The following is a 25,083-nucleotide window of genomic DNA, read 5'->3' on the forward strand; positions in this document are numbered from 1 at the left end:
AGAGTCCAGTCATATCTCAGCCTAGTACTGAAAGTAAAATTATTGCTTTACCTTATGCACTTTATTTTGTGGACAAATGAATGTATACTGAAGATCTGAAAGAGGAATGGCAGAATTTTTACAGAAGTTAGGCAGCAGAAAGAAAAGTCAATGCTTGCTTTTCATTTTGCTTGAACTAATGGTTTTAGCATCATTTTCATCAACTCTAAAAGAGAGCTTAAAAGTGTGTGTATTTGAATTTAAAAAAAAAAATAAGGTTTTTAAAAATTAAGCCACTGTACTTGTATTTAACAACCACTTGCAAATAGCTGGTTGTTTACAATGAAGGATGCCTGTGTCTTCCGTGGATTGTTATAGTTTGTGCATACTTCTGATGAGCAGTGTATCTTTAAAACTAACTGGTGGAAGAAGGTAGCAGTGAAAGGTATTAATGGCAAACAAATATTAATAAATTCATGAACAGTCTGTCTAGAGAGTGGAGCTGAACTAAGCTTTGTTCCTGATGTTTCATATGCATGCAACATGCATATGAAGCAATGTTGCTTCAGAAAAGCACATTTTACTCGTGTTGATATGTTCACTCTTTCTTTTATTCTTTTCATACAAAATCATATGAATCTTGGGTCAGTATATTTGCTGTGTGGTGTGTGTGTGTGTTTAGTTTTTTGTCCCCTGTCTCCCCCCCCCCCCCCCCCCAAGTCTGGCTTCATAAAACATTTGAAGTAGTAGTTCTGATTAACAGAAACAGTCTTCACTCCGCATAATGGCTTTTTGTGGATACCTTTTTACTTTGTAGGAAGTGGTATTTGTTATTGTGTAGTAGCACCATCTAGCTGTTGGTAGTGAAAGACAGGGTGGCTTTTCTTTGCACGGACCTGTCAGAGAGGAGAGGGAGTTGCACTTAAACCAAGCTGTTTGTTCCTTTTTAGAATACGTGTTTATTTCCTCCGTGGCAATTGTGATATTATATAAAAGGATATGGTTTGTTTGGGTCTGTCTGTCTTCTCCCAAATACCTTTATATCCTTGTGTATTTGCCAATGCAGTCAGGAACTGAATAGGTATTTTGAATCTCTCTGGTCTGTTTGGAATGTCTGTGCTCTGGAATTAAGACTGTCTGCTTAGTATCCTAGTCTATGACTTTGTTTTTTCAACTGCTTACTAATGTTGATCTGCTCTAGCCCTAATACGCTCCCATCTGTTCAATACGAAATAATGTAACAGTTAAGTTTAACATGCAACATGTATGTTGTGTACGTGTACAGTTCTGCTATGGTATAGCTGGTAGCAAAGTAACCTATATATTAAAATAGCTGATCTTTGAGCTAAAGGAGTAGAAATCACACTCTTGGAGCTTTGGATACTGTTTTCAGAATGAGTCTTTTTAAGCTTCACATATACTCCTTTGATTATATTTTATGCTGTAAACATGTATAGGAAAAACATAAGAGCGGGCCAGTTGTTCTTTGCTAAAATAAGTCAGATGACTGTATGAAAAATGCTCCTATTTTTCACTTAAGTGCAATAAACTGCACCAGCTGTGGACTTAGGGCCGTGTTCTCTACAGAGGGCAGGAAGCAGCAAGGGGCAGGTTTGGATTCCACCTTTCACCTCTGAAGCACTGCTGTGTGGTGTACACACATCTCCGCACACAGGGCAGCTCCTGTGCATGGTGGGACCAGCACGGCCAAATCACAGCCTGGAGTGCCTGCAAAGATCCCATACCTCCATAAGGAGGTGCGATGGAGAGCAACATCGGGACTCTTTTACCTCTACGCGTCTTAGCTTTCCATGTGGAGCCCATGTGTAGGGCTTCCTCACTTGAAGCGAGGAGTAGCAAGGATAGTCTGGTTCACCCTGGCCTTCTTCTTTCTAAAGAGCCATAGAGGGGTGTGTGGTGTGGGGGGTTTTGTTTTGTTGGTTTGGTTTGGTTTGGTTTTTTAGCAAAGTTGAGACAACATTTTCAAAAATTCTGAAATGGTAAAAATGTTAATATTGTGATGTTCTAAGAGAACAAAACCTTGTTAAATAGTAATAGGTACTTGAGTGAAAAGATTTTGTTCTTTAGTCCTAATATCATACAATCATTGTAATAATTCTATATGCAGAGTTGATTTTTTTTCTTTCTTTCTTTTTCCTAATACAGCCTTCGAAGCAGAGAAGATGAAAGAATAACTAAACCAGGAGCTGTCTCTACACCAGTAAAGAATGCAGATGATATTTCTAAAAGTGTGGAAGAGGTGGCAGTTGAAAGAACTGAAAAGCAAACTCCACCACTCCCAGGTAAAAATGTTAAAACATTAATTTATGCATATTTCTAAGAATGGATGCCAGTAGAGATTCACACCATTGCATAGTTGTGGAATGATTTCTTACAAAGTCTTAAAACAGACCAAGTTCTAATTACTTCAGCCTGTTTTGAGTTGTGTTTGGGAACAATAATGCTTCTAAAATGCTTTGGTTTTGTAGTGCTTACTAACTGAAGTCATGGACCAGGAAGCCATTATAAAAAGTGCACTGCAACTAATAATAAAAACAAAGTAAGAGGGATTCCTTTTTTATCCTGAAGGGGAAGCATAAGCTAAATGACAGCAGATGAAAGCCAGTTGCAGGATGGAGGGGATAAGATAGTGTGCTGACTGGACACTGTTCTGAGCAGGTTTTTTAAGGTTTTGTAGGGTTTACAGAATAGACCTTTTTGGAATTTGAAAGTGGATGAAGAGGAGCTGTGCAAACAACTTAGAGGCAGCTGCTCTGGAAAGGGTAGAAGGAGAAAAAACATATTCAAGCTTGAAAATAATTAAAAACTTAAGGGGCGAGCAATGAGACTAGTATGTGTAGGATTCAGTAGCTCAGTAAAAAACTGAAGAGTTTGGGAGGAGATGTCTGGAGATGAGATAAGCTAATAAAGGTATTCAAATTTGTGTTTGCAGATGAGATTAACTTTATACGATGTATAGTCTGGAAGAGGTGTAATAAAGAGCTTATCCTTTAATAGCACTACAGAAAGCTGCAAGGAAATGAGGATCTTTCAAAGACTAATGAAAATGTGGTTAGATGTGGTTGATTATGTCAAAGGAGGGTGGAAGGAGAGCTTTGGCTAGGAAGGGATCATCAGAGACTTGCAGGGAAGTGGTATGGTGCTATATGGTAAGGACAAACTCCATTATAAAAGGTATGTAATAAAAATGTTATCCAATTTCAAACTGGTCCATTCAAATGAGCCCAGATTTGAAAGGAAGACAGTAGGGTAGCTGGAAAAAACAGAAGATGACATAAACCTATTTTGAAGTCAACATTTATCAAATGTGCAGAGATAATGCTCTAAATGTAAATTCTTGCAACACAAACAACCACCTAGCAGATAAGAGTCTCTGTTTAGGGCCCGCTATAGGGGGAAAGACTGTCATTTCTTCCCAGAGACACCAGAGAATCTATGCAGCAGAGTCATAGTAAGTGCCTGTTGGTAAGAAGAATTTGTACTGGACCAAATTAAGTGTTGAAATCAGCTGACCAGAAGACATGGAGCACTAGTTCTAGTTGTTTGTGTTATTTTCGTTTCAAAAATTAAAGAATGCTTATGGAAAGAGAGCCAATGGGAAATAAGCAAGTAACATTAAGCACATCAAGGTACAAAGATGGGAGAGAAGGGTTTAGAGTGGGCTTGAGGGATTATAAAGCTTTCTAGTCTTGCAGTTTTGCAGTATTTAAAATACTCAATTTACTGAAGCATAAAGGAAATATTGGGGTTTTTGCTTAAAGTAATAATTAGACCAGGAATCATCCTGTTTTGAATGACAAGTGTGTCTTCTGTTATAAGTTTCTAATATGTAATCTTTAACTTAATATAAGTGGGCTTGTGGATAGAAGAGGGCTACTGAAGTCATTAGGGTGTTAATTAGGGTATGCTTTGCTTTCTCACCTTTAGAAGATCAAATAGACACCTCAAACTTTTGTTTTTTCAATAGAGCCAAAGCCAGTGTATGCACAAGGAGGACAGCCAGACGTGGATTTACCAGTCAGTCCATCTGATGGTCCTTTGCCCAATTCAACCCATGAAGATGGAATGCTTCGGTAATGTAACTCTAAACTCTATTTGAATCTATCACGTGGTTCTGGAGCAAACCAAGCTTTTGTCCAAGATGATGAATAAGGCTCCTAGTGAGTCTGTTGTAACTGCTGCAGTTGATACGCGGTTACTGGTGTGCATACCATAATATGCTCTAACTGAAGCAATAGGCAAATTACTACTTTACGTGTGTCTGCAGTCTCAAATCTATTAGGATATTTTATACTATTTTACTTCTAAGTGGAATATTTCCTAAATCTCTAGGCCAAGCATGAAGCTGGTAAAATTCAAAAAAGGAGATAGTGTGGGCTTGCGGCTAGCTGGTGGCAATGATGTTGGCATATTTGTAGCTGGTGTTCTGGAAGACAGCCCTGCAGCCAAAGAAGGATTAGAGGAAGGAGACCAGATTCTCAGGGTATGTCAAAATTATGTAACAGTACAAAGGTGGTATCGTACCAAAGTGGCTTTGGTTTTGTTTTGTTTTTGTAGTATCAAATATATTGCTGTTGTAGTTCATATTGTTTTTCTGTATGTATTCTGAACTGTATTAGATGACTTAGCAGCAGAATTTCCTGCTACTGTAGTATTGCTAGGAAGGTTAGTGAGTTATATGTCCAATTGCCTAGACTAAAGCCAACTGAAAATGTTTTTTTTAACTGTTGGGTCACTAAATTTTTAAATCGTGTTTGTATACATATTTGCTACATATTTTACTACTAGTTAGAATCTGAAAGTGCTTTGAAATCTTGAATGAAAGTGTAAGATACCATTACCAAAGAAATCTACTCCCTGTTCCATGACCTGGGCAAGTATGTGCTTTTAAGTAGACAGGGCTTTGATTATCCTAAAGTTAATTTTTACTGCCCCATGTGTTCACACAGTGCACTTGAACTAGCACTTAATAGTTATTTGGCAAGTGGATACAAAGTTCTGCATGTAGTGAGAACAGGTAAATGCAGTTAAACTTGGCTAGATTTTTCTTCTTTAAAAAAAAAACAACAACTTCAGTCTCAATGACAGTTTTGATGATTCAGTTTTATTTATTGCCTTTCACTTCAGCAGGCTTCTTCCACTGCAGTCATCTTACTGACTGCCTGTAGAATATAATGGAGAGGAATATAAACCAGGCCTTTAGAGACTTTGGAATTACTTTTTAAACGTGTTTAATCAGTGCATATATTAATCACTGTCTAATCTGATAGTCAGGCTGTATTTAGTGACCAAATATTAGACCAAAGAGAAGGACTAATGTATTGGAAAAATCATGTGGTATGTTTTTGGTCTAATAGAGTGCTCCATTTGTTACAATCTAAATGTGTGACGCTTAACTTGACTGATGTTTCTAGATGCTCCATAACACTGGTCTAAGGAATACAAAATGAACAGGTACTTAATATTCTAGAAGTTGCACTTTTCTCAAGAAATAAGCTATGTCTATTTAGAGATGCAGAAGGCTTCTTGAATGCATACTTTTGATGTGCATATGTTAAATTGAATAAAAAATCTTAGCAATAAGCTAATTCACATTTCCCAGCGTATAGTTATGTGTCTGTTATGATGATGTATGCTAAATCAAACTGATGACTTGGTTGATACCAGGTAAACAACGTAGACTTCACAAATATCATCAGAGAGGAAGCTGTCCTTTTTTTGCTTGATCTTCCTAAAGGTGAAGAAGTAACCATTTTGGCACAGAAGAAAAAAGACGGTAAGTATTTGTATATCAGGAGCAATGTAGTGGACTGCTTTGGAACCAGATAAAAAGTATAACTAATGCAGAGTTATTTTTGGCTTGCAAGAGATTGACACCTTAGGACTATTCATTTTTTCTTTGGATTTGGGATAGGTTACTATTTCAAATGGAGTAGAGACTTGATGTGGTAATAACAAAAAATAAATAGTATCTAACAAAAGTATTAGTATTAAAAGTTTTTGGGCGGGGGGAGAAACAGGAAAGAGTTTGTCATAGTTCTGCATTTGAAAATAAGTAGAGATGCAGCTTTATGCTGATGCACATGGACGTACGTGCACAAACTTTTTTCCTGGTGTAATTAATTCCTTTCAGGGGAACTGAATTAAACTACACTGGCATCAAATTTTTATCAGAAAAAGCTGAATTTCTCTCAGTGATGTTTGCTATTAATAGTTTTGCTGCTTAAAATAGAGAAACTCTGAGACACTAAGGCTTTCTGAAATCATTCATTATGTTTCAAGCAAGGAGAATGGAAGGAAGATGAGACGCTGCTTTGAGTAATTCATATGAGCCTTAGGACATAAGTTGAACTTGCAGAACATTATATATTTTGGTGTTTTGATTTCTTTCAGTTTACCGTCGCATTGTTGAGTCTGATGTAGGGGATTCTTTCTATATCCGAACTCATTTTGAATATGAAAAGGAATCTCCTTATGGACTAAGTTTCAACAAAGGTGAAGTGTTCCGCGTGGTGGACACACTATACAATGGCAAGCTGGGTTCATGGCTGGCAATTCGAATTGGCAAGAATCACAAGGAAGTTGAAAGAGGTATCATACCTAACAAAAACAGGTACGATCTTAAAGTAGTTTTCAAACAGCAATTTTCAAGTACGATTTTAAATTCGGTATTTGTATAATGATGATCTGCTGGGCACCAGTTTATATAACTGGTTCACTCAGAATTTTTTAACATTTAATTAAAAAAAAAAAAAAGTTGAAACCTTAAACAAGTTGAAGTTACATCTGGTTTCTGCCAAGTTTTATAAAAATTTGCTTTGAACTCTTGTACAGTCCACAGAAAACTAGGTTAGAACTTCCCTCAATATGAGAGACGGCTAATCTGGGCAAAACCTTCAAAAGGTGGCATCAGCCCGAGTAGTTCAACCTTATTAATACTTTCTAATACAAAGAAAACTTGCTTCAGATGGTAGTGTTTTTATAAGAATAAACTTGCTAGTCAAGCATTACTTCAGAAGCTGACTTGCTTGGTCACTGGTTTGGGATTGTTGTCATCTTAGAGCCGAGCAGCTAGCTAGCGTACAGTACACACTTCCGAAGACAGCAGGAGGAGATCGAGCAGACTTCTGGAGATTCCGGGGTTTGCGTAGCTCCAAAAGAAATCTCCGAAAAAGCAGAGAAGATCTTTCTGCCCAACCTGTTCAGACGAAGTTTCCTGCCTATGAAAGAGTTGTTCTTCGGGAAGGTACGCCTTTATTCTTAATATCACTGTAGTAGGTTGACAGGGTTGTGTGGTTTGCTTTGTTTTAATCGGTGTATTTAAGAGTCTCTTGGATTTATTTTAAGTGACTGATTATATTTTGATATTTTTCCCTTTAATTCTAGCTGGGTTTCTCAGACCTGTAACAATTTTTGGGCCAATAGCTGATGTTGCGCGGGAGAAACTTGCTAGAGAAGAACCAGATATTTTTCAAATTGCAAGTAAGTGTCAGATCAAGTTTCTCACCCTTGTAAAAATAGACGACATTTTTTCTTTTTTACTAGATTCTTCATACATTGTTACTTTAACCATTAATATTTTTAGCAAGACTTTGACAATGGGAGGTAGCAGACGAAATGTCAGCTTTTTCACTAGTTGATTGATAATTTTCTGAATGCAAAAATAATTAGTGCTGTAGTCTTCTCAAGCTTCATTTGAATTCAGTATCTTTCTAGTATCTTATTTCTGAATGATTTTGCAAAAATACATGTTTAGTGACTTTTATGGCCAAATTAGAGTTGGTAGTTTAATTTCTCTATTATTTTTAAGGGGAGTGTTTTCAAACTGAATTGATATTCTGAGCTAGGAAATGGTTTATTATATCTTAATGAGGGATGTAGAATATGTTGTAAATTTACAACAGATTTTTGTTGTATCCTCTTTACCAGAAAGTGAACCGAGAGATGCTGGTACTGACCAACGTAGTTCTGGCATTATTCGTCTTCACACTATAAAACAGATTATTGATAGAGTAAGTCTCTTATTATCACTATACTTCTAACAGACCAAGGCAAATTTTAAAAGTGAGCGAGCAAGAACAGGTGTGCAACTGCATCAGTTAGAAAGATGTTGGGTGTTTTTAATATAGAAACATAAAACAGATTAGTGGTTTTGTTTTAAAAATTACTTATTTCGGTTTGACCTAACTTAAACAGTGAGATAAAATGCTCTTTATATGCAGGTTCTTTAAAGGGTTATAAATTCTTTAATCTGGGCTTTGTAAAGAAACATAACAGCTCTTAGAGTCCCTGGGTTATTTTCTTATTGACCGTATGAAGTCTCTTTAAACTTAAACTATAATTCAGAGATAACAAACTTCTTCACAAATATACCTTGCATAATGGTTGGCAGACTGGCAAAACATAAAAATTCTGCAAACTGGAAAACTCCACTGAATCTTTTGGAGAATCTTTGATTAAAAATAAAAAGGGCAGGGGAGGAGGGAGAAAGGCCAACCTAGAGCTTTTTCTCCATACTGATAACTGCAACCTGGAAGTAATTCTAGGCTTTGTTCCGCAAGTCCATCCCCCCCCCCCGCATTACAGCTGTTTTAAGCTGCTTCCTCTTTCACTTAAAGCCAATATGTGACATTACAGCTAGGAATTGATACCTTATATGAAGTCCCACCTTTGCATACAAACCCTCACGTTCCCCCCCCCCCACACACACACAAACTTTTATTAATAAATTAACATCATTTTTTGTGGGAGAAATGGGGGAAGGGGTCTCCCTTTCTTAATATCTTCTTCCTTCAGTCTACCTTCCTTAATATCCTGGAAACTCCTGATATTAGTTCGAGTCTCTACTCCTCTCCTTTCCTTTTCCTACTTAAAAACAAACTTTCTGAAATCCTCCAATAGCGAAAAGATACTCTAGCAGCAGAGCAGGAATGCTGCTTGCTGTGTGTTTGAGATGAATCTTGCAGTGGATGAAAGCTGGCCAAGTTCTTACGTTCAGAAAATTGATTCCTTGGAAGGGAGGATGGAGGTGTGTAGTGAGACTAGGTCTTGAGTTTGGATTTTTTGTTTTTTCCTGTTAGCAAAAGACTTTGCTTATTTTTAGTTTAGCACCCTTTTGTAGTTTCTGCTTCCTTAAGGCTTGCTTTATAGGGAGCTAAACACTAGAAATCTCAGTTATGCAGTCAGTCCCATAGTTTTAAAATATGTGTGCCCATGTAGTCTGGTATTGGAATTGGCTTTGTATTTATTCAAATGAAAAAAGAGCTTAAAGCAATCAACTTGATGAAAGTAACACGAAACAAATATGTAGAGAGGATGTTTTTTAAAAATATATATCTGTCGTAGAGTTTAAAAGCTTCACTTTCTTTTCTCTGTATTTTATTGTAACAGGACAAACATGCTTTATTAGATGTCACTCCAAATGCAGTGGACCGTCTGAATTATGCCCAGTGGTATCCAATTGTAGTGTTCCTGAACCCTGATTCTAAACAGGGTGTAAAGACCATGAGAATGAGGTTGTGCCCAGAATCACGAAAAAGTGCCCGAAAACTATATGAAAGAGCTCACAAGCTACGCAAAAATAATCACCACCTCTTTACAAGTAAGTAATTTGAAAGAAATAGTAGTGGAGTAGAAATTGTATAACCAGGATGGAAGGGGGGAGATGGGATGAGAGTAACTACTTTCCCCACAGATTTCACCAGTATTTTTTGTATGAAATTGCTGTAAATTAATTGCCATTAACAATTGCTCTTGCTGCTAGGTAACTGGGTATCAGTATTGCCTTTTGTGTTAAGCCAATCAGACTTTGAAAGCTACAATACTGAAATAATAAACTTATTAAAGCTCTGCTATTGAAAGTACTAGTGTGCATTAATTGCACTATGTGCATTTCATCTAGCTTTTGTCTTATTTTTCTCCTCTGCTTTCCCCCTCCTCCCTCATCTTTCTTTTCTCTTACTTCTCTTCCTTTAGAGGAGATAACACGTTTTCTTTTTTTTCTGAGCTTGTTTTACATTAGCTCCTTCCCAGGTTCTCCTTTTCTCCCTTGGCATTCTCTTCTGCTCTTAGTATGACCTAATACTGATTGCTTGCCTCCCTTATTCTTTGATCCCAATTCATGTCAACTTATTTGTGGCCCCAAGGATGGAAAGGGTGGTGTTAGCTTACCAAATGTGCTCCCTGCAGTTGGACCACCTGAGTCAAGCAGTTGTTGACTTGCTCAGGCTCCACTTGCTCAGTAACCAGTAGTTCATTGGTGTGTGCATCACTTGAACACAACCGCATAAATGTGAAGAGATCCAAAATACCAAAGTGACATTTTTTAAACAGATGTGGTGGCTCTGTCATCATCAGCTAAAACTAAACATTTGAATAAATAGGTGAATGATGTAATTTTCTCAGTCTGATTAAGTTCGTCTCACTTCATTCAAGACTACTGTTAACTAGGTATTTCCTATTGGATAAAATGCCTCAAACCACATAAGGCCTTAGAGTTGCTTTGAATGCCAGTATTTGCATTACTCTTTAAATGTCAGTTGTAAGTTCACATTTTATAGTGCTTTCAATACTGGTGATACAGATCCTTCTCAAAATTCTGCCTAAATCCTAAGTCAGACTAACCTGTTGTACTTCTAGCTACCATTAACTTGAATTCAATGAATGAAGGCTGGTATGGAGCTCTAAAAGAAGCAATTCAGCAACAGCAGAACCAACTGGTGTGGGTTTCAGAAGGAAAGGTAAGCAGTATAATAATTCTGTTTGGGGAGACATGACAAAACTGTAGTGATCAGGTTTGTTTGTGTGTGTTTCCCCCCTCCCACACTGGTGTTTCAGATACTGGCTTGTGGAATGTTTTTTTGTTTTGGTTTGGTTTTTTTCCCTCTCCTGATTCTAGTCATCCTTTGAAGGTCTGTGTGAACTGCTCAAAACTGATTTGTCATTAGATGAGTGCAGTTTTCTCTGTTAATTAGGGCTGTGCAGTTGTCCTTGTGTGTGTAATAATGTAGTAACAGTGAGAGCATCTGCCTGTTGACAGTGTTTACTGAAGGATGTCCTGCTGCTTTGAATTTTTTGTCAGGATTTGTATGCTTTTTATTAAAAGAATTCCTGTTTGATCTACTGTATCCATGCTGGATGCTGTGTGGTTGGTTGGGGTTTTTTTGTGTGTGGTTTTTTTTTTTTTTTTTTTTTTTTTTTTTTAGTGTAAAACCAAATTACATTCTTATGTTCTTTCTAACTTTACATTCTTTTGACTTGGAGAACACAAATACAAAATTTGCAGGTTAATATTCCCCATGTTCCCTACTGAAACTCTTGTTGCCTTCCTAAGCAACATGTTACACTGTGCACATTAGATCTTTCCTCTTGTGGATCTAATATTAAAAGGAATGCCAACTACAAGTTAGCCAATGATGAATCAGTTATTGCTACATGCTTCTTAATATTTGGACTGGCTATTTCTACTCAAACAGAACTCCTTTCAGTTTCTTGTCTGTCTTCAAATTAGTGATTCCAGTGTGCTAATACTTGAAAAGTACAGTTTTTGTGCCTTTCCCAGATGCTTTGATCTAAGTAGACGCTATCAACTATCTCCTTCCTTGCACTGACACTCATCTGACCCCTTAGTAAACTGGTTCAAAGAGCTAGACTGCAGAAGAGGCTTCTAGACAGAAGCTTCCAACAACTGAAGCCTTACTCTTTTCCTCTATTGTGTTCAGAACTGTTGAATTCTTGTAGTGCCATTGTACTGCTAGACTTTGACTATTATTAACTTTTTTAAATACTAGACTTTCTATCATGAATCAGAAGATGATGGATACTTTTTCATTCTACACAAAAAATGCTTCCTAGCTTTACATCGTAAGAAAAAATATGTTCCTTAAAAGTTATTTCAATAAACATTTAATTTTGTTTGACACAGGCAGATGGTGCTACAAGTGATGACCTTGACTTACATGATGACCGCCTTTCTTACCTCTCGGCTCCTGGTAGTGAATATTCTATGTACAGTACAGACAGTAGGCACACATCTGATTACGAAGACACAGATACAGAAGGGGGTGCTTATACTGATCAGGAACTGGATGAAACTCTGAATGATGAGGTTGGGACTCCTCCTGAATCTGCTATTACCCGTTCTTCTGAACCTGTTAGAGAGGATTCCTCTGGAATGCATCATGAAACTCAAACTTACCCTCCTTATGCATCTCAAGCTCAGCCACAGCCAAATCTCAGAATAGATTCTTCAGGATTTAAAACAGCTGCTTCTCAGGCGGTAAGAAAGTAATTTTATACACTGACCACCATACACTTACTTCAGATTGCCAGTTCTCTTGAGCAAGTAACTTGTGTTTGGGTTCCACTTACTGGTATTGTAAGTGCATACAGGAATCTACCAACAGCAGTAATACGTTGCAATGAATCGGAGAATCAGCTTCTCCTGTGTCAGTGACTTATTTTAACAGAAGGGGGATTGAAATTCCATTCTGTTATTTGTTCAGATGTTCTGCTCTTTTCATGTTCAACATAATGAATTTCTGGAAGTGTTAGTGCATGATATTTTCAGTACATGTCATTCTACATGTAGCTGATGAGTTGATCAAAGCATCATTTAAAGTATTTTTAATATATATCAAAGTCATATGATTATTCAATAGCAGTATATTTAAAATATTTTAAACACTTCACAGAAAGCAGAAGCCTCACCTGCAGTCCCTTACCTTTCCCCGTCGCCTGAATCAAACCCTGCAACCTCATCAACTTCTGCAGTAAATCCTAATGTAAACCTAACTAATGTCAGACTGGAGGAGCCTACCCCTGCTCCTTACAACTCTTACCAACCACAAGCGGGCCCCTTAAGAACATCAAGTACTGAGGGAGCTCATATAGTGCTAAGAGATCAAGAGCCATCATCCTTATCGCCGCACATAGATCCAGCAAAGGTACCTGTGCTGCATTGTTGCGCTAATTTCCTGCTATACATCAAGCTAGCACATGATCCTTTTTGTTTTGCCCCCAGCTGGAGAATCCTTCTAATTTTTTTTTTCCCCTGGGAGATCATGCAGTTTACAGCAAACAAAGCATCTAAGTTGCTAAGCATCATCTAACATTTTGTGTGCATGGCTTCAAACTATATGTTTTTCAATTCTTTTAAAGAAAAGACATTTTAAATGAAAAGGCTGCATTCTGTGTTTTGATTTTACTTTGTGTGTCACTTTTTTAGTTCTCTGCTGTTTATTTATGAGGCCTTGTGAAAAATCTGTTCTTTCCCTAAAATGACACTCTTTTTTGATGTATCTATGCACTTTATACTAGAAATAGTTGATCATGAAGATAAATCCAATATATAGGGTGACCTTAAATACCTCCCTAGCAGTGCTGAAGCTAATTTTAATATATAAACCAATCAGTGTCTTTTCACTCCCCCCCCATCGACCCCCAAAACCCCAAAGATCAGTGAATGTTGTTTTTGCCTTTCTCTTTTGATTATAAATAAATTCGCTTAAACGTAGGACTCAGGAATCTCTTGAATCATCAGGTTCAGCTTCCTGTGATTGCAGACCACTGCATCATGATTCTGTTTCTAAACAAAATTAAGGCCAATATTCAAAACTTAAATTTGCTTTAAATGTTACATTATAAATGAAACGTGGCTGCAGTTGCTCTTCATTTTAAATGAAAAATATATTTGTTTTTTTTTTTTAAACAGGTATACCGAAAGGATCCATACATTAGTGAAGAAACATCCAGACAAAGCTACATCTTAAAACAGCCAGCAATTAATCACCCAGTACAGAGACAAGAAAGAGACCCAAATCTGATCTTTGAGTCTCAGACTCAGTATGCAGAAAAACAGCCAAGTAGGGAATATGAGCAGTCAGCATATAGATATGATTCTACAAACTATGTAGATCAATTTTCTCGTGGTTATGACCCTCGCCTTCATTATGATGACCGTGTGCCTCCTTATGAGGAGCACTGGGCATATTATGATGAAAAGCAGCCCTACCAACCAAGAACAGCTTATGACAACCAACCTCCTAGGGATCTTGATTCTAGACAAAATACAGAAGAGAGCACAGAACGCAGCTATTACCCAGCACAACCTCGTTTTGAGGAACCCCCTCCAATGAGTTATGATGGTAGACCTCGCTATGAGCATGCACCTAAAAATTTCAGCTTACCACAAGCGCGATATGAAGATCAACATACTTCTGGATATGACATGCATGGTAGATATAAACCAGAAGCTCAGCCATACCCTTCAGCCATATCTCGATCTCCCGAATCAAAGCAGTACTTTGACCCGCATATGAGGGGCTATGAACAAGGTCCTCCTCAAGCTTATAATGCTAAAGCTGGACAATTTGAGCCTTCTCATAGTACTTCAGGTATTTCTCTTCCTCCTCCACCATCATCACAGACCAAACCAGAGGTTTTGCCTTCTAACAGTAAACCACTGCCTACACCACCATCTCTAGCAGAGGAAGAAGAAGATCCAGCCATGAAACCACAGTCTGTGCGAAGTAGAGTTAAGATATTTGAAAGAAGAAGATCACCATCTTTAGAAAAAATGAAGGACCCAAATGATACATCCACTGTCAAGGTAAGTTATTTAAGTTTTCACTTCTTGCTTTCATTAATGAAGTTATATCACTAGTAGTAAAATGTTGTCTTGGAGAGAAACCCGCTGCTTGTGGAATGCCTTCTTAACAACCTAACTGTGGTATGCTTTAAAAGCAGAACCTTTTTTTTTTAATAGTCTTTTGTTTTTCTGCAGAGCCTTTTTTGTCTTCTTACTCTAAAGAAGTGCTACTGTATTTTTCTAAATATTAGAATCTAAGAAAATATGTTGTGCTTTTCTTTACAGCCTCCAGAACTAGCACCTAAACCTACACTCACAACTGTGAGTGGTCCAAAACCAACTTCTCAAAGCCAGTATGAACATGACAAAGCAACTTACAGGTAGATACACAGCTGATAATTAACTTTAGCTTCCAATATGGGATTAGAATGTACAGACAAGACATTTTACTGGTTCCAACTGGAAATTGCAGACTGTAGAGTGGGAGTGTATCAGTGTGATTTCTGTCAATAGTAAGGTTACAAAGTTGGTTGTCAAGGACATGATGATTGCTGGCGGGTGGCACACTACGTTCTCAGCATTTTTAAGGAATGATTAATTTAGAAAAGACAAAAGAAGTAAGAGGGAAATAATGGCTGTTTAACTTACATAATTTAAAAGTAGGTATAGTAAAAAGGAAATAGGGATATTTTTTTCCTTTATGCTATAATATCATAGCTAACTCATTTCAAGACAGTATGAGTTAAAAGGATACTGTGTGCAATTTTTCTAGTGGTATGTTAGATTCTATTTCCTATAATTCAGTGCTATATGTCAGTGAATATTATTATGTCACATTTCAGAGGCAGCAGCTTTGCGTGTATATAGAATTATATAATTCTTACATATCAGTTGCGTTGTTGTTAGTTAGGTTATAAAAGAGGACTTGAATTCAAGTACTTAAGACTTTTAAATTGTGCAAGGCAACCATATGTTATTATTCCTGGTTAGGGCCCCAGAACCACAGAGACCTCAAGCGAAGCCACCAGAAGATGTTGTACGTCCAAATCATTATGATCCTGAAGAAGATGAGGAGTATTATCGAAAGCAGCTCTCGTACTTTGATCGCAGAAGTTTTGAGAATAAGCCATCTGCGCAGGTTCCTGCCAGCCATCATTCTGAACCCACTAAACCAATACATTCTCAGAATCAGCTGAATTTTACTAATTATGCTAAGTAAGTTTCATTTGTTTGTTTTTATTTGTTTTGTGTCTGTTTTAATTGAAAGCAGGAAAGTGAGGCTTATAGGTGAAAATTGTGAAATTATACTATCAGTGGGATTCCATGTGATCATGATATCTAATTAAAAACATAAGTATTTTATGTTTGCAAAGTCAATTTTGCTGTTTAGAAATTAACTTTGATTTGAAAAGTATGTACCTAACTTGCATTTTGGTAAATGAAATGAAGAGTAACTTTTGTAGGTTTCAGGACCTTGGACATGTTACTTCTCTTACTTACTGCTTCTTTATTGCAGTACATAACAGAAGGTATTTTCTTAAGGTAACTAATAGTGAGTGCTTAAACCATCTTTCAAAGCAGAGGTTTCTATTCATTTCAATTCTGCATCCATTTATTCTGTAGACAGACTTCTACAAGCCAGCTATGTTTGCGACTAGAAAACCGAACCTTTTGGGGATGTTGTTGAAGCCAGAAGTTATCTGATGATGGAAACATCTGCTTCCTTTATTGTTTTACTTCCTTGATTTGGAACACTGATACAGAAATTGTTTGAAAGCTTAAACGCTAGTTTAGCTCAGGTAAAGAATCAGCTGTCTTGGAGGGTATTTAGGTTTTGTGTCAATACTCTCCACAGTTATCTAAATAACTTGCAGAATTTGTTTGAATTCAGATCACAACAGCATGTTTGTAGCTGTTGCTGTGGAAAGCTCTCTTGGCTTGCTGCATGCAGGCCAAAAATCAGGTCTTTTGAAGGCTTTGGTTGCACTTGAAATCTGGACTGTTCAAGTCAAGCTGAAAATCTGGCAAGCTTGATGGAACTGTGGTCTGCAGTCAAATAATCAAGTGACTTACTGAAGTTCTTTTTAGTGTTTTGAGTGTATTTTTAAGCTGTCTTTCATGCACTTAATACATCGTGTTCCAGTGCTTAAAGAATGCAAGCTAGGGCTCAGGAATCCTGTTCCTATTTCTTTAATGTATATTGTCTGTCATTTCCAATATCTTCCTCTATGAATTGAGAATACTGGAATCTATTCCAAAGTGTTGTGCTTGGTGGGTTTTAAAGGAATCACTTTTTTTTTTTTTTTTTTCCTAACCAGGAAGTCTATATTTAGTAACTATTTCTTATTTTAGCTGTTATCATTTATATGTTAAGGTAGGAATTGAATGTGTTCAGTAATCTGTGACCAGTTCTGATCCTCCATCGATGAGATTTATCTCTTTTTCTTCTCATTTGCCCCGTATCTTGACGGAAAAACTGGAGCTTATCTATCTTACTCTCTGGATGTCATAGCAAGGGGCCTTTTTAAAAACAAAGACAAAAACTAAAGTCTTGGTGGGAATTGTAGTACATTGCAGTAGTTTTCAGACTTGTTTTTCTACCTACCAAAACAATATTGCCTGTAGATAGACTATTTTGAGTCTTAGGCACCTGAGTTGCTGTAGTAAATGTAAGTAAAGCTTCAAGTGGAATGTTGTAAATTTTCATTAGTAATTGCAAAGATTCTTAAACTCCTCAAATGGAGAGTATTGTAAGATTTCATTATACATTTGTTATCTTCTATAGTGTTGTCAAGTACACTGAAAAACATGAGCAATAAATGCAAATACTGACAAGCTTGCCACGGATTAACTATTATTTGAGAATGATTCTTTTCTGCTTCTACCTACCACTTCTGTGTCTGCCATAACACTTCCATTCTTTGGCTTCTCTGTCTGATTGTGTTTTAGTATGAGTTAGAGTATGACTTCAAGGCTTGTACCTACAGGAAGGTGACACAAAACTGCCACAAAGAAATAAAATACTCTTGTGTTTAAGGCTCCTAGGTCAGAGGACAAAATGTTTGGCATTTTTCCCTTACGAAGGAATGTAACCTATGACAGAAAGGGCAGACATGGGAAAGAAGATGACCAACTTAACGGTAGTCAGCTGGAAATGGACAAAGACTAAAAGGTTAATGACAAAAGTGTAAATAAATTACGAAGCTACTCAGCTGGACAGTGCTCACTAGAGAAGCATACTGCAGTGTGCTTGCATAGAAACACAACACAGTTGCCAACTGGAGAAAGCATTCATATTTTGGACTTTCCCTTTAGCCAGCTTCCTGTTCGTACTGCCACTTGCTTGTTGTTTATCTTTTTTTCCAGTGTATTTGCATGGTAATTGCTGTTCTGTTAATCAGCTCTTCCAAAAATAAATGCAGGACTAAGTTGAGGTAATGATGTAGGAACTGTGAATTATGCAACATCTTCCTGCATGATCTGTACAATATATTTTGGGTGCAGAGGACAGATTTCATTTATTTATGAACAGTAGCTACCCCTTTTTCAGTTTTAAATATTAATCTCTTCAACATTGATTTAAATGACGTAAAATTGTCTTTGCTATTGAGTAAATCATCTCTGGAGTGGATTATGCACTAATTGATGAACTTTGTAGTAGATCTTTTCATTGAATTTTGAGGCCAGAACCTAATGAAAATTGCATTCAAAGTGCAGTACCAAAATAGATTTAATAGCTTTATCCTTTGTATGACTGGTTACAAGCACCATAAATTGGATATCTGTAAAGGTACTTCAGTATCTTTCTCTTTCTATGTCTTTTTTTTAAGTTGTCTTCTGTTACAGCTGTTTTAGTGATCTCCTAATGGTAGTTTGGATAGCTTGAGAATTTTTTAATCCAGTCTGAAAGGTTTGTGCTACATACTAGCGGGAGAATAAAAAGCCAAAATTAACTAGATCACTGACTTGACTGAGCTTGAATTCAGAATGCATGCACTTTTTTCCCCAAGAAGCATGTGCCTTCAACTGCATCAATACTGAATGCATGCTAACTTAAAATCTCTTAACCACATATGTGTATAACAACTAAAATGTATTTGAATTTTCAAAGCTGTCTTTGAGTTAATGCTTTGTATTTTGGTGGAGATGTCATCTTGTATTTGTGTCACATTTTTTGCAGAGAAAATAAGATGTAGAACTTCTGCTTTGGAAGCCATTCTAAACTTGATCATTGTGTACCACTTCAGAGATTAATGGAACTGTTTGCTTATGGTTGAGGCTTCTACCTTACTGTTTGCAGGGCGGTAATATGTATTTTCCTGAAGAGAGCAGTAATACTTATTAGTGGTTTATGATGAGCTGAAGTTAGCTGTTGACATGCCTCTTTTGGTGAGGTTTCATTATTAATGCCATAAGCTAGCACTTACAGCTTTCATGCATGGTTATGCTATGTTCTGCAAACTTGCTTAATTACTTCATCCGAGTAAGGTGTGCAGAATACTAAGCTATCTTGCTTAATTTTGGAATAATTCTTTATCCATTGGCTGACAATGTATTTGCAGCTTAAAAAAAAAAAAAGTGAAAACTTAAGTGAAAACTTATAGCTATTTCTCAACCACCTTGGTGCGTATCATTTTGCTGAGAATAAGGGCAGGTGAGTTTTTTGCATCTTCAATTAACAGTAGACATAGTATGTCACGAAAAACTTTATTTAGCAGCTTTTGTAATATGAGGTGTCTTTCTTAAAATGAGGGTTCATGTTGTAACGTTGTATTTGAAAGAAATCAGAGGTTTAGCATTGAGAGAGTATGTATGGCTTTTCTTTTATGTGTACAAATGTTTACTTTTTTTTTATTTACATCATTTAGGAAATTTGTGCCATCACTAAAGCTGCTTTGTAAGGGTAATGTCACTTCTGCATCTTACATAGCTGTCAGCAGCCGTAGAATAAGGAATAGTTTCTTTTGCTTTGCCTGAGAAAATAGTAAAAATGGTAAATGGATGTGTTTTTGTGGATCTAGCTGGAGCAATTTAAGAAGCTACTGCCGCTGTGACTGAGTAGTGAATTTATTCCTGCTTGGTTCTATGTAGTTATCTGCATTAGCTTGAAATACTGGAGAATGAGCCTGGTTAAATTTTGCATTGAAATAGTTAAGAGTACTTACATGATCTGGTACAGTCTCATCCGAGGAGCAGCTTGCTGCGTTAACTCAGGCTGCTCTAGCCGAGTCCTGTGGCTGCTCCCGAGTCAGCGTTTTGTATGCGGAGGTGGTCTGAATCAGAGCTTGAGATCAGCAGCACGGTTTGATAAACTTTATTCTGTACACCTAAAACTTATAGACTGTGCCCAGTGTTGATCAGGAATATATATATATATTTGTTCTTTAAACAAAAACCAAGTAAGCTTAGGATACAGCACACCTTTGATTAGAGGCACCTCACGGGTATGCTGACAGCTGCTGAGCAGCACTTGCCGAAGACGGGTTTGCTTGTGCCGGGTCCTGAGCCACACGGTCGTGGCCGAGCCTCAGGCAGGCGCGTGCAATGGAAGGACGTGCTCCGTGCTGCGCCCAGCATCGGGCCGGCTGAGTCTGTATTGGCACAGCTATCTTCTGGGCTCTCCTTCAAAAAATACTGCCTTACTCCCCATCTTAATTTCTCAGAAAACTGGTAAGCAATTCTGATGTATGGAATGGGGCGGGTGTTTGGGGGAGGGAGTCCTGTCCCGTCCCCCCTGCCCTCTGCTTAATATCTCCCTCTGAGAAGCAGTGATTTCAGAGGGCAGTTTTCTGAGAAAGCAGCTACTGCCCTTCTGGAGTAAAGAAAACAGTGAGCGTGCAGTGATAACTTCTGCTGTTAGATGAATGCTGTTTTCCGTAAAAGCAGTGTGAACAGAAGGTACAGTAGATCTAAAATGACCTTTTTTGCAACACTAATTTTAAAGGCAGATTCATGCAGATGCTGTTTAATCCACTGAGCAACCCGTTCACATGATTGTGAAGCAGACTCTTCAAAGTTGACCAGACCTCTTCTTAGTTTCATAACATTCTCCTCCCGAGCATTAAGACTGTTCTCCTTTTTTTTATTATTATTCTTATTCTTTCCTGCTACCGTAGAAATAAGAAAGCACAGGTGTGTTGTCCTTTGCACAAAGCTTGTTCTCTGCTCCTGCAGAGAGGACTGTTCTGCCTTTCAGGGAAAGGAAACTCAACACAACCCTCTCCAGCCAAGGTGCTGTTTACAGATAGGATTTATATTTAAAGGTTTTAATGGGATATTTTTATTGAAATAAAAATAAACATAGTAAAGATTTGAATGTTAAAGGAAAATACTTTTCAAACAATTCTGTAAACAGTGGATGCAATCTTGTAATGTTACAAGTAAGTAATAATCTTCGCGTATCAGTTTTCATTCTATTTTAAGGGAGAAATTAGTCTTCAGTGCATTAAGTGGCAGCCAATCTCTCCCCCTCTTCCTCAGCTGAAAGACCAACTGCAGATACATTTTGCAGGTGGTTAAGAGCTTACTTGTGAGTTCTTTTAAAATGATACAAATGTTTAAACTTTGTATTAAGCTATTTTAATTTTAAATGCGGAAAGAATGAATGCTAGCTAATTAAGAAATATACAAATAGCATGTTTCGGAAGGGAATAGGAAAGAGTCATGACTTTGTTCATATATATAATTACTCATTTTAAAAATGTTGTTAGAGGAAATTTTTTCTTGACTGCTGCAAAAAATAAAAATAAAAAGGATCAGAATGAGTAGCAACATTCCCTCACAGTGGACTATAGATATAAAAGAATATCTGTAATATTTGACTTGTGCATCAGCCTGAAGCATGAATACCTAATTTTCACTGTAGCTTGTCACTGCAGTTCATTGCTACCTCTTATATTTTTATTGGTGTAGAGAAAGTGAATGGATGGTGGACAGTTGTCCTAACGTGAAATGCATTTGCTTGCAGTATACAAGCAAGATGGTGTTAAAACTAAGGGAGAGTCACCCTTGAAGATACACCTTTAGGAATTGTTAAACACAATCAGAAGAAGAATCTAAATTTATGTTGAGAGGAGGACGTGGTCTTTTCACGTCTCACAAATGAGTAGTACAAAAGAAACAATATTCTGCTCAATATAGAAAATCGCACCTGCTTTTGGATGAGTTGGTGTTATAGAAATAGTTGTTATAATTGTACTCTCAGTACATGATCTGCAATGCAAAAACTGCATCATTCTACATATGCTAAAGACTGAAGAATAAGATTAGCACGAATGGGACCATAAGTAAAAGAGATTCTGTTAGAATTTGGGATTTCTTAGTTCACTTTTTTAATATATCAAATAGCCATTTGTTTATACAGATTCTAATAAATGGTTTAAAGCTAGTGTGACCTTTTTGTTGCTTTATATAGCTGTCAGTTTGAGATATTGACCACCACCTGATTCACTGACAAAATCTCATGTTAAAATAGTAAGTGATCGTTGTACATATGCGTACAGAAAAGGCCTCATCAGACATGTCACTGTTCAAGCTAATGTCTTTTTGTCAAACAGTCTTGTCATATGAGAAATGCTAGGACTAACATAAAAGTGTGAAGAAATAACATGCTCAAGATAGAATGACTATTTTTCTTTCATTCTTCTATTGCTGTTTGCTTTGCCATCACCTAGATTACTTGGCTCTTACACTAGCTATGACTACTTGAAAAGGAACATCAAGTGGTAAGACTGCTGTTGATGTGAGGATGTTTTAAGGTGTCCTCTCACTGTTACATTTCATCACAGGCATTATGTGCACTTAAAATTTTAAACTCATGAATTCTGAAAGTAAGTGCAATATATTGCAGTCCAAAATGACAGGTATTTGTGAAATCAGTCATTTCCCAAAAGGACCTCTTTTGGAGAAATATCTCTAGTATCAGCAAGAAATATTTTGAAAATAAGATTTTAAAATTGTCTACATTATGCACATAAAGCTGGTGAAGCTTAAGCTGATTGCATTTCTAATTAAGATGGCATTGTTCAAATACTGGGTGTATTTAGAAAAGCTATACTACAGCACATTTTCCTCCTTCTTGGCCAATTAGGCTTTTAAACACCTCCCTCCCCCGTAGCCACCCCCCAACCCTCAGTCTAAATTTTTATTTTGAAGACCTGCTAAATTAGAGAAAACTTTTTACCAAAAATACCCCAAGTGAAATTGAAAAATGAAGATCTGTAGGTAATTACAAAAATACACCTGAAATGTCATCTGCCTTTTGTTTGCCATCTTTGGTTTGTGTTACTAATCTCTTTCAAGATTCAATGTTGTCTTGAAATCTATTGTGCTTATCGATGAATGTTTTTATATTTAGGATAAGTTATTAAAGAAAACGTGTTTTTAATGTTTATAGGAAGAGATGGAAATCAAATGATCATAGAAGAAAAAATTATGGTGAAGGCAGGAACTCAGAACCCTGAGAAAACTGAACAGTCAAATATTGTTTTTACTTTATTTCAACAGGGGGAAGACAACTGATATTGAATCAATGGATAGGCCTGTTGGTGAAAAGCGTTATGAGTCAGTCCCTCAAGTTACAACTCCTCCTCCTGCTTCTTCAGTACAGTATACGCAACCTCAGTCAATTAATAGTCCTGTCCTGTCTCTCCCAGCACATCACAAGCCTGCGCTTTCTGAGGGTGAGCAGTTTGAAAGTTAACCTGTCTCATATGTTGTAACTGAGTTTGTGTTTATGCAGTTTACTGGACTGTCTTCTCCTTTCCCATAATTTGAAAGTGGCACAGATGTCTTGAGTCACTGCAAAACTTCCTCTTATGTTAAGGGAAGAGGATGAATGTAGAGCCTAGGGATCACTGCAGAATAACCTTCTGTTAAAGTGTCTCTTAAAAATATAAACTTAGACTCATGAACTTTTAATCAAGCCACATAGTTCACTCCAAAAAAAAAAAAAAAAAAAAAAAAAAAAGTATCATTTGTTGAGCACTTGCGTGGATGTTGCAGCATGTGAACTGGTAGCTGTGTTGTTCTCTAATTGAAATTTGAAACAGTTATTAGTGGATATAACTTTTTACTATATTCAGGTTGAGTCCTGTGAACTGATTTGGTGATCCTATCTGCACCTGTGGTTTCCAGGTGTTAATAGTCATCATAACTGTCTATTGGCCTCAGCAAAGATGGAATAAAAATTTCATTATTTAAAGATGAATCTCTGTATAGGCTTCTAAAAATAGAAGAAAAAAAGCTTTGATTTTAATATCCTTAGGAGGGATGTCTTGTCCAACTGAATTTTACAGGTCTATATAAGTGCATGATGATACTGCATTTGTATTTTTTGGCATGGTATAAATTAGTTTAACCTCTTAATTAAAAGATCATACTATTGTATCTAACATAAATTTAATGAAACATAGATAATTTGCCAGAGTGTACGAAACATAATAAGAAGATAGGTCGCCTAAGAGAGCTGAATCTTAAAATATATTTATCTAGTAGATTAAAAATTGGACAAAATGTATTCTCATTCCATTGTGTACAGGATTGGAAAATTCTGATGGTTATTGACAGTTTCTGATATTTTTATTTGCATTGCAGCTAACTCTGTGTCTGAGCCTCCTCCACCTCAGAATAAACCAGCAATTTTCAGATCCTCTAGAGAGGACACCGTGCAGTCTACTTTTTATCCTCAGAAAAGCTTCCCTGACAAAGGCCCCATTAATGGAACTGAACAGATTCAGAAAACAGTCACTCCTTCTTACAACCGCTTTACAACTAAACCTTACACGAGCGCTGCCAGGCCATTTGAGCGCAAGTTTGAAAGTCCTAAATTCAACCATAATCTCTTGCCAAATGAAGCTCAACATAAGCCAGAGCTGCCATCAAAATCTCCAAATTCTCCTCAACCGATTTTGAAAGCACACAGCTCGTCACAGCCTCCTGAGTTTGACAGTGGAATGGACACCTTCACTGTACAGGCAGACAAGCCTAAATATCAACCAAATAATGTTAATGCTGTGCCTAAAGCCATTCCTGTAAGGTAAGCATCTTGGCCTTTTGTTTGTTTTGTTTTGTTTCAGCTAGTACATCTTTGAAATAGTTAATCTATGAAACCACCAGTTCCTTCATTGCTCTGCTTCCAGCTTTTGTTGGTGTCAGCCCATAAGCCAAGATACTTGAAAGATTGCTACTATGATTCTGAAATTCTGCCAAAGAGCATCTGGATAGGTATTTAAGGTAGTGAGTCTTTACTGTCATATGTCCCTGTATCATCTTGCATCCAGTTTTTATCATTAAAAAGTGGCATGGCTCTTATTTCTCATACTAGAATTTTAACTCTTCTGGTAGATATTAATCACTTGCCCTTTTTGTTTGTCTCTAGAAGATGGAGTTAATTTCTAATGATAGCTGTTGCACCAAATTGTATTAACTGTGTGTGCATAGAGGAACAGTTCTCAGTTCATTTGCGTGGGGGACATTTCAAAAGTATTCGTGAAAAG

The 25,083-nt window shown here is 37.0% G+C and overlaps 1 protein-coding gene across 4 annotated transcripts in view; it reads left to right on the forward strand.

The window, feature by feature from the left end:
• TJP1 (tight junction protein 1) overlaps positions 1-25,083 on the forward strand; it is an 85,262-nt gene that overhangs the window by 52,735 nt on the left and 7,444 nt on the right. For 3 of the 4 annotated variants that reach the window (XM_067305893.1, XM_067305894.1, XM_067305895.1), the window contains exons 9-25: positions 2,146-2,282; positions 3,968-4,073; positions 4,333-4,483; positions 5,668-5,776; positions 6,394-6,613; positions 7,062-7,246; positions 7,387-7,482; positions 7,930-8,012; positions 9,391-9,601; positions 10,639-10,739; positions 11,924-12,277; positions 12,693-12,944; positions 13,712-14,608; positions 14,873-14,967; positions 15,578-15,802; positions 23,093-23,268; positions 24,182-24,623. In XM_067305893.1, the coding sequence (XP_067161994.1) occupies positions 2,146-2,282; positions 3,968-4,073; positions 4,333-4,483; positions 5,668-5,776; positions 6,394-6,613; positions 7,062-7,246; positions 7,387-7,482; positions 7,930-8,012; positions 9,391-9,601; positions 10,639-10,739; positions 11,924-12,277; positions 12,693-12,944; positions 13,712-14,608; positions 14,873-14,967; positions 15,578-15,802; positions 23,093-23,268; positions 24,182-24,623 (3,840 nt within the window). Of the gene's footprint in view, positions 1-2,145; positions 2,283-3,967; positions 4,074-4,332; positions 4,484-5,667; positions 5,777-6,393; positions 6,614-7,061; positions 7,247-7,386; positions 7,483-7,929; positions 8,013-9,390; positions 9,602-10,638; positions 10,740-11,923; positions 12,278-12,692; positions 12,945-13,711; positions 14,609-14,872; positions 14,968-15,577; positions 15,803-23,092; positions 23,269-24,181; positions 24,624-24,726; positions 24,815-25,083 lie in introns of those variants that run through there. The other variant, XM_067305896.1, reaches the window with a different exon arrangement.

This window comes from Apteryx mantelli, chromosome 15, assembly GCF_036417845.1.
Source record: "Apteryx mantelli isolate bAptMan1 chromosome 15, bAptMan1.hap1, whole genome shotgun sequence".
Classification (NCBI taxonomy): Eukaryota; Metazoa; Chordata; class Aves; order Apterygiformes; family Apterygidae; genus Apteryx; species Apteryx mantelli.